This window comes from Empidonax traillii, unplaced genomic scaffold (genome assembly GCF_003031625.1).
Source record: "Empidonax traillii isolate 1590-97213 ecotype Southwest subspecies unplaced genomic scaffold, ASM303162v1 scaffold20:size5563877, whole genome shotgun sequence".
Taxonomy (NCBI): domain Eukaryota; kingdom Metazoa; phylum Chordata; class Aves; order Passeriformes; family Tyrannidae; genus Empidonax; species Empidonax traillii.
Window position 1 is genome coordinate 2,424,790 of NW_020955213.1, and position 9,429 is coordinate 2,434,218.

General features: G+C 43.9%; 1 protein-coding gene and 1 long non-coding RNA gene across 2 annotated transcripts; one reads left to right on the plus strand and one right to left on the minus strand.

The window, feature by feature from the left end:
- Positions 1-1,581: 1,581 nt before the first annotated feature.
- On the minus strand, positions 1,582-6,874 carry PGRMC1 (progesterone receptor membrane component 1). The gene is made up of 3 exons (XM_027898699.1): positions 6,520-6,874; positions 4,609-4,764; positions 1,582-2,515 (listed from the first exon to the last, which is right to left on the minus strand). The coding sequence occupies exons 1-3, from the start codon at positions 6,836-6,838 to the stop codon at positions 2,415-2,417; spliced, it is 576 nt and encodes a 191-aa protein (XP_027754500.1). The 5' UTR covers positions 6,839-6,874; the 3' UTR covers positions 1,582-2,414.
- A 579-nt stretch (positions 6,875-7,453) lies between these two features.
- Positions 7,454-8,655, plus strand: LOC114065097. The gene is made up of 2 exons (XR_003572871.1): positions 7,454-7,489; positions 8,277-8,655. It is a non-coding gene; the product is annotated as an uncharacterized LOC114065097 (long non-coding RNA).
- Positions 8,656-9,429: the final 774 nt, after the last annotated feature.

Sequence of the window (9,429 nt, forward strand, 5' to 3'; positions counted from 1 at the left end):
GAACTTTTGTTTAGCTGAAACAGCAGGAATTAAGAGCTAATAGTGGTGATTAAGAGCAGGCAGAGTCCAGATAAAAGAATATCTGAATTTTACAAAGCAGCTGACAGTATGACAGAACTGGTTGGAAATGAGATGCTGTTCATTTGTTTTGATTTGTCCTGGAGCTCCTTGAGTATTCCTTTATGACACTCCTAACAGGTGTTGGACACTTCAGATGAGGGAGACTGGTGACAGTCTCTGCACTTAGTGTGTCATCATGTCCTACCTGGTTAATGGACAGCCTGATAAGCTGCCTGGCGTGGTTCTTTTTGTATAGTCATTGCTGCCAGTCACTCTTGAAGGGAGGGATCAAGTTGCAAGACCTGGTCAAGTCTTTTGCAACAGCAAAGCATATTGTACAACATGAACATGTTGTCTATTTAATATTCTGCTAAAGTTATGCTACACAGAACTGCATTTACTGGCATTTGATTAGAACATACACTCATCTGTGTTGGATAAACTAAGACATTGGAGAAAGACATTAGAGGAGGGTTAGGTGTCACATGTGGTTGCAGTTAATAAAAACAAACACCACCATTATGCAAGAGTATTTTATTTTCTGCTTTAAACAAATAAAAACACATTTCCAATTTGAGGTAAACCATTAGTAGTAGTTTGCAAAGAGTATAAATGTCTCTAAAAATAAAACAGCAACACAAAGGTCATGACAAGATCTATGTTTGTCTCTAGACCTTCATTAAGTAGTTCATACAGTACCACTTTATTCATGCTGTCAAACAATCGTGTTCTTCATTGGAAGGCCCAGTGCAACCAATAGAAAATGTCTGGACTGAGGGAAAGTCACTTGTTCTCACCACAGATGGTATCAGACACTTTTACCGTGTTGTGTCAATTTGTTTATGAAAGCTGCTGTTGTGCAATGCACTCTATTCTGAACACTTCTGCCTAGTTTACACCTTCCCACTCAGGACTCAGTTCATCATTTTGGTCGTGCTGCCAAATTGAAATGACCAGACAGCCAAGCCAGAGGAATGAAATAGAGGGAACTATACCAGACAGGCACCCTGGGATATATTCTGCACCAGCAGAATCACCTGAACACAAAAAACATTCACAGGTGATCAGCAAATCATTATTGATCTTGGAATTTATGAGAAAGTTTCACAGAAGTATTTTGGATGATGATGGAGCACATTTACATTTTTCCGTGGTCAGATTCATTTACCCAGCCTCTTTGGTAGGAGGCAGGTCACACAGTAATTAAGCATAGATGTGAGCCAAGAGAGCAAGTAAGTAAAAAGCAACTCAAAGGTCACATCCCCCGGTATACCACTGCTGGTTATCAATGAGATTGTGCCATTTCTTCCAATGGCAAAGTTCCAAAGTGACAGGGGCCTCAGCACAGAATCGCTTACACCATGTTATTTTATTGTGTACAGGAAACTTGTGTGAGTTACATTGACCAGCAACATTTTTCTGCTAGTTAAAGCTGCATGTACAAGAGCACTTGTTAATTATGCCATACGAGCAACTTTTGTGGGTTTTTTTAAGCATAGGAATCAAGAGCAGATGATCTTCCATACTTAACATAATTTTATTAAATTAACAGAAGAGTTTTACTAAGAAAATTGAATGAACAGCAGTCTAGTGCAGTCACACTTCATGGTGTACCTCTAGGGATGCCTAGTTCCACTCAGTATCTAAACCTTTGTAACACTTCAGATGTGAATGAAGTATATTAATCCATGCAGAATTATGCATGTTGAATACAGCAAGTATTCATCAGTCCTTATTAATTTTAAAGTATCTAAAAGTGATTTAACCTCTGAAAAATTCTTGATCTTTCTGAAAAGCAAGGTAGTGTTTCATCTGTAAACCACTAACACAACCCTTAAAAGCCAAATTATATAATATTGAATTACATTGCACAACAAATGAGTACAGTGTTTTGTGGACAAATAAAATATAGTCCCTTTTCTAGAGGAACTACAGCCCAAGGGCCACACACTGCAGAAGTTAAAACAAAAGATGTAGTGGAATTTGTGTTGCATACATGAAGTTACTCGAGTTTGTGTCCACAGTGGTAGGTTGTTAATGAAAAACTGGATTTCGACCTACTCTGCACTAAATGGTGATAGCAGAAAAACAGGAATAGTCCTTTATTGCCAAAATTGCAGTTTACTTTTGCACAGATATTTGTTGTGCACTCTTCTGATTACGTGGGTTTAAAGGAAGACAGACCTTCAGTAGTTTACCACTGAATTTGAGAAGGAAAACATTGAAGAGAAACAATTCACTGTAACTCTTGGACCTTTTGTAAGCATTGCTGCTGCTGCACCTTGTTAAACAGAAGTGGAATGTTACAAATGATCCTTTACGATTCAAACACAGATTGTTCCTCACTGCGCTTTCTACTCTTTCTTTGCACTCTGGGCATCTTTTTCTTCTTCATCAGAGTACACAGTGGGTTCCTCCCCCTCCTTCAGCAGCTTACCAACATGATGATACTTAACTGGGGAAAAAAAAAAGAATCCAAGTAATTATTCTGCCCTGAAGATGTACCTTTTTAAACTCTGTTTTCTGAATTAACAAAATGCCTGTATTATAATAACTCTGAGCAACTTGTTCAACAGTGTGGGGAAGGAGGAAAGTAAAAATCAACTACCTGAATTACTATTAATGTTGTAGTAAGTGAAAGAATCATGCCAAGTGAATGTAACTGTAATTCTCATTCTATTGCCTAAGCCAAAAGATGAATGAATGTAAAGACAACAAACAGAATCTTGGATTAGATTATTTTTCTTGCCAGTGTCAAAGGTGGTTTTTCAACCAATGGCACTGCTGGAGTATTTACATCACATATTAAACATGCACATACATGTGTGCATCTGCACAACATATACACAACTTTGAAGGTTTGTTTTTATTTTTTGTAACGTGTGTTGAAAATATGCAATAGGTCAGAAGGGAGATCCTTTCTCTCGAAGATAAAGATGGACCTGTTATCCAATTATGTGATTAAGCCTCTGATTTATTTTATATCTCATTCTGAACATGTAAAAACACCAAGATTGTGTACATGTAAGAACTAAGAGCTATATTGCGTTGCCCATCTGTCAACTTCAACGAAGCAAAAGATGCCCCTGATTACAGGTATCTGGGCCTAGCACTGTTGTTATAATTTACAAGAATTGAAAACAACTAGTTGGCATATTTAATAGAAACCCAGTAATAAAAAGAGTGCAGTTCACTGTCAGTCCTGATGCTCAACTCTTGTAAAGGTACATTGAAACGCCAGTTTAGGTCAGATATTTGGTAGCATAGTTCTGGTTTCTGCTACAAGCTTGTTAGCAAAATAAAACAGCCATTCAGTGTGGCATGATTAACAGTCTTGATTAAGACAGGAAGAGAGCCAAAATAGTAGGGGCACATCAGGTCAGGACTGAGATGTTCTAATGACATGATGTGGAGGAAAACTCCACTGTAGCCAGTTATAGTAAATCTTGGAACACTAGATTTAAAAACAAAACACATTTGATTTCCACTGTACTACTTTTTGGTATATGCAATTTCCCTCATGGGTATAGAAATATAAATTCATCAGGACACGCAACTGACATATTTATTTTTTGTCTTACATGAATAGAAATAATTGCCCTGGTGTTCACTCACTTAAAAGGCATCACGAGATATGGAGAAATTATTTTTTATCAACAAGATATGCAATAGGAGGGGAAAAAAATCATACTAGTGGGCAAGCCCTGGTACAAGGTCGGCACAGCAACTTCCATAAAACTGTGGTTTGAAGTGGGTTTTGAGCAACAAGTGGAGACACATGACACAAACCAGTCGGAATTGCTTTTTTAAACTTTTAGTACTAAGCATAAAACAAGGCTACTATGAAAGTGACTTCCTTCGGTTATTTTTAGAACAAACATCTCAATTGTGCAAGTTGCCTTTTTTTCCTCTGGCCATCACTGGCACGGTACACACCAGGCAGCTTGCAAGCACAGGGGGGACATTTGCCCATTTTCCTGATCACTTCCTGAGGGAGAAAGTCAACTGAATACAGTTGTCTATGAATCTGCTACAGTCACCAGCAAGGCCATGCAGAATAACTTACTGGGAGTAAAAAAAGTTCTATCAAGAGCTCCAAGGGGAAAAGGCCTAGTTTAAACAGTCTTCAAAACCACTAAACCCCAAGTAATAATTCAAACTTTACTGTTGTTTCTGAGAATCTGAATGGAACATAAGCTTCATTTTTTCAGAGCATTAAAATCTATCAGTCTCTATAGAAGGGGTCTTAACTTTATCAAAAACACGGTCTTTATTTCCATATCTCGTCTACTTTTTGGGTGGCCTTATAGACCTTACCCTGTGATAGAGTGCTTGTATCTTTGCCAGTTCAGTAGGGAACAGAGGGAAGGAGAATGCAGGAGAACCCGACATTTCTCTCAATTCTAAGTAACAGTAATTCTAGTAACATTAAACCAAGGTATTAATTTCCAGACTGATGCTTCCAGCTGGTAACAGCCTTTTAACCATTGCTTCCCCTCTTACACACCAGTAACTGACTTCTTTGTAAATAGGTTTAAAATTGCTTACAAGTGAATTGTGACTCCCAGTCCCTCAAGGTCTCTTGCTGTGTAGCGTTGAGGTCAGAGAGGTCATCGTACTCATCCCTCAGTGCCTCCTTATCCAGGCAGAAAGTGGCAAGACCTCGGGAGGCATCTCTTCCAGCAAAAATGCCATATGGGCCCTCTTAAAACAAAAACATAAGCTGCATTATTACAGAGATAATGGATGCTGTGTGATCTTCACGGATCAGAGTCCCCAGACTAAAACAGATAAAGAGTTCCTACCCTGACCTGTGGGTCAGAGGTGCCTCGAGCTTATGAAATGTTTTTAAGTTTTATGCTACTTGGTAATAAGGGAAAACAGAGGAAGAGGGCAAGAAACAAAACAATGAGAAAAAGATGCTGAGTTTGCTAAACCACAGTGGTGCATGGCCCATACAGACAGGGTAAGGATAAGCACTACCTGGGAAGCACAAGGAACAGAGGAAGGATTTTTAAGTCAGGTGAAATGAAAGTTTTCCCAGAGATGCTCCTGACTTAAAGAGATGAAAGGATGGTTCAACAGAAAAAGTAGTGCAGATATCAAAAATTACTAACTTGGAAAAAACATCTATTAAAACTTTCAAAATGTGAGATGAATGCAAATTATCAAAACATACAACTCACAGAACATCAGAGATACCAAGACAGACTCTTGATAAACTTCAGTAATGATTAACTTGCTTGCATGACAAGCCAAAATTTGAGATACTGCATGTTGCAACTACACATTCAAAGTTCTTCTTAAGGGAGCTTAAGTAAGTTAGATGTGAATGCTGGTTACTCTAGAGCATATGCCATCTTCCACTCCTCCCAAAGCATGCTTTTTCCTAAATTTCTCAAAAGAATCTTACGTTTCCATTAAAATGAAAACCACACCAGCCAGACACTGTGGTGAACCATTCAGCAGTTACCAAATTAGGTCCAAGGGGCAGCTTTTACTGTTGTCAGGGAAGGCAGCATCCAAAGTATGGACTTTAAGTGGTTTTTAATTTGCACAAATACAAAACTGCACATCTAACTCATCTGTACGTATCATCTTGACTGCTGCAGAATGCAAAGTTACAGTCTGGCATCATTCAGTGACAGTCTCCAGTCTATGTCTGGACCAAAAGTACAACTGATAACAGTTACAAATACATTGTGCGTCCTGCACTATTCTCCTTGTCTCTAAGTAACACTGCAGCTCCCAGCTGTCTGGACAGCTCAGGAGTGGTTATGCCAGACAGGTCCTGGTACAAATCAGCAAGCCTGAGTGAGGCTAACAGGCAGCCTCTGTTAAAAATAAACCCCCATGCCCACGTGGAGGTGATTAAACTCTTGTACCTGGGTGCACATACTCCCACCCCCCTCATCACTGGCTGCTCTACGAGCATAGGTTATTCAATCTTTGCACGTTTGAACTATGCTCCTGCTAGGAATCTGGCTTAATCTAAATTGGTATGTATTTAGTATAAATATTATGCAACAGAGTGATGTCCACTAAAAGTTGGGAAGGGAATGTAAACACCAAGAGAACACTTGGCTTCTGCCGCCTGGCATCGGGCAAAGGCACCCCAGGCCGACGAAGCCGCCCAGCCCCTTACGGTACATGTAACCTGCCATGGGCACACACACAGAATAATGAAGCAACGCAAGCTCGCAAAGCCGGAGTTTCTGCACCACCGAGGACCGACCCTGGAGCCCGGGCGGCAGCGCTAACCTTGCCCTCCGCCTCTCCGGGAGGTGCGCGCACCCTTCCCGGCTCCGAGCCGGCCGTGCCCTTCCCGAACCTCCCGATCGGGAGCCGGGCCGGGATGCGGGTCAGGCAGGAGCGCGGAGCGCGCTGAGCCCGCACCGAGGGAACGCGTCCCGGCAGCACCGACCCCTCCCCGCCCCGCCCCGCCGCCCCGGGCCTCACCGGGCCCGTAGAACTTCCTGGCGCGGGTCACGTCGAAGACTTTGCCGTTGACGGCCATGAGGATGCGCGGGTCGCTCACGCCGTCGAAGGGCCGCAGCTGCGCCAGGGTGAAGTCGCGGCGCTTCATCTTGGGCAGCGGCGGCGGCTCCGCCTCGCCCGCGGGTGCCGCGGGCCGCTCGCCCCGCAGGATCTGGTAGAGCAGGAAAAGGCAGAGGCCCAGCAGGCTCAGGTTGAGCGGGGAGCCCACGATCTCCAGCAGGAGCCCGCCGGCCTCGCCTGCCGCCTCCTCGCCGGCTACCGCCGCCTCCTCGCGGGCCATGGCGCCGGGTACGCTGCGGTTCGGCGGCTCTGGGAGCGCGGGGCGGCGGCTCCGAGCGCAGCCGGCCCGGCGGGGCCGAGGGGCGGTGTGAGGGGAGAGGAGGGAGGAGCGGCGGGCGGGGCGGTGCCGCCCCCGGGCCGCGAGAGCCGGGCGGGCTCGGCGGGCTTGGTGCTCGGCCCTCGCCGGCACTAGGTGGTGGTGCGGGGCCGGGATGGCGAGCACTGGCCGGGGACGCCGCGCAGCTGAGCCCGGGGCGGCCCCGCCGGCCGCTGGTCCCCCCTGAGGCGGCGGGTCAGGCCAGGCCGCCGCGGTGGCGGCTCCGTGGAACGTGGTTCCACGGCTCACGCTTCCACAGAAATTCCAAAAAAAGACCCCTCTGGGTTGCGTTAGACCCGCCTCAGAGCTGCCGAGCTGGGCTCTGGGAGCCGCCGGGCCCTTCGGGGTGGAGGACGGAGGATGAAGGATGGTGGTTGGATCAGGGTCTGCTCGGTGGTGCCCAACAGTAGGACAAGAGGCAGTAGACAGAAACAGAGGCACAGGAAGTTCCACCTGAATGTGAGGAAGAACTTTACCATGCGTGTGACCACACGCTGGAACAGATTGCCCAGAGAGGGTGTCGAGTCCCCCTCTCTGGAGAACTGTCTGGACACAGTCCTGTGCAATGTGCTCTGGGATGACCCTGCTTGAGCAGAGAGGTTGGAGCAGATGACCCACTGTGGTCCCTTCCAACCTGTCCCGTTCAGCGATTCTGTGATTCCCTACAGTCATTCCACCGGTGCCAGGGCACATCTTCACATCCCTGGCAGAGCAGTGACTTTTTGAAGTGCTCTCTAGGAATGGTGCCAAAATCAAGGTAGGAGAAAAGAGAGGAAAATACCAAACTTCTTGGGTTTTGTCATTCAGGTAATAACCTCACCCCACCCAAAACTACAGAAGCAGCAGCCACGATGTTTTATTGTAACATGGAAAAGAAGAGTGTCCTGCTGTGGATTTCTTTATTCAGGCTTCTTCTCAGTGTAGGTTTTGGTGAGGTAAAACTTAAGCTGAAGGAAGCACTAACTGGATGTGTCTACCTGATGTGGTGTTCAGGTGGAGCAACTGGAGCCCTGAATACATTTATGTACCCCTGGTGTTATCTGCTCCTTGGTATCTGCCGTCAGAAACCAGAAATTATGTCTTGGGTCTCTGCAAACTGTATCCTCACTATCCTTCAAAAAGAACACAAACAAATACCCTGCCAGAATATTGTTATTCCCTCTACACAAGTCAGTAACATCACTCAGGGTACATGCAGAGAAGACTTGTAGCATACTGACCTTAATCACAGAATCATTAACGTTGGGAAATACCTCTAAAATTGTCGAGTCCAGCTTTTAACCTGATCTTGCGTTATAGCTTGGCAGGTGGCTCATATCACTGCTTCAGTGGGAGGAGGCAGATTTACTGAACCTAGCATTGGGGTATTTGTTTATAGAAAACCAAAAGCAGTGCATTTTCTAATTCTCAGTGTTAGGAACATTTTAACTTTGTGGGCCAAAGGAGATACTGACAAAGTTTTACCTTTTGGGATACACTTAAAACCTCTGAGCACTAAGGCATTTAAACACATTAGCTCTTGCAAAGGAGGGTGTTTGGTTCCATCTGCTGTCTCCTTTGGGAAGCTCCTTGTTTTATTGATCAGCACTTGAGCTTTAATCTGTCCTTTCATGGTATACACTGACTTTTGCTTCCACCTGCTGTGTAACTTGAAAAACTCCTTGTTTCATTGATCTGATGACTGAGATTTGTTCTTGTTAATAAAGTAGCTCTGCATTTTGGCCCTATTTTGTATACTAAAGAAATCTCAGAAACATCAGAATTATTCAAACTGGGAGCTGTGTTACCTAGTTAATTCTGCTCAGTGTAGACATGAAATTGAGTTATAGGAATAGATGTAGAGAAACCCCAGAAATTTTGGTGGAAGATTTTTCTTTCATTTTTTTTACAACACATTTTGATCAAAAGCAAGGAAAAACCCCCAAACTCCAAAACAACCCCAGCCCTGAATCTGACCTTGAACCAGGCACTGAAGTCAGGGAAAAAGAAGCTTTGTTTATGCCTAGTATCCTAGAGAAACCATCCAAGAACAGTTCATTCTTAGATAAAGAAGGGCCAGGAAACATTGCCAAGATTGATAGAATCTCAAGTTATCTGCCACACGAGCACTGTTACTGCAAGTTACAGTGGCCCAACTTCCAGCTCTTTTTTTGCCTTGCAGCATATAAAAAAAATTCATATGCCTAAGAATGCATCTTAAAAAAAAAATAGGAACAGACATTTAGAAATAAGTGGATATGAATCAAAATTATGATACATCAGTCAGAATTATCTAAATTCATTAACTCTTCGCTGTAGAGTTCTCTCTAGCAAGCTTATGTGTCAATTCCTTTAAACAGTTCCTAGTCAGAGAAGAGTTGGCCCCAGCTCTAGTTAAATACCATAGGCGTTAGCTGTGTTCCCACACAGGTTTTCCTCTGCATTCAACAGACAACAATAACTTCCTTCTTGAAACCATTCTGTTAACACCTATGATACAGCAGTTCTAGTAAAAT

Bases quoted from the DNA above. Each gene is read 5' to 3' on its own strand.
- PGRMC1 (XM_027898699.1), bottom strand. From the start codon at position 6,838: ATGGCCCGCGAGGAGGCGGCGGTAGCCGGCGAGGAGGCGGCAGGCGAG. The intron at 4,765-6,519 runs GTGAGGCCCGGG...TTTTGTTTTAAG, and splicing joins CAGGAAGTTCTACGGGCCCG to AGGGCCCATATGGCATTTTT. The intron at 2,516-4,608 runs GTAAGCAATTTT...TTTTTTCCCCAG, and splicing joins CTGGGAGTCACAATTCACTT to TTAAGTATCATCATGTTGGT.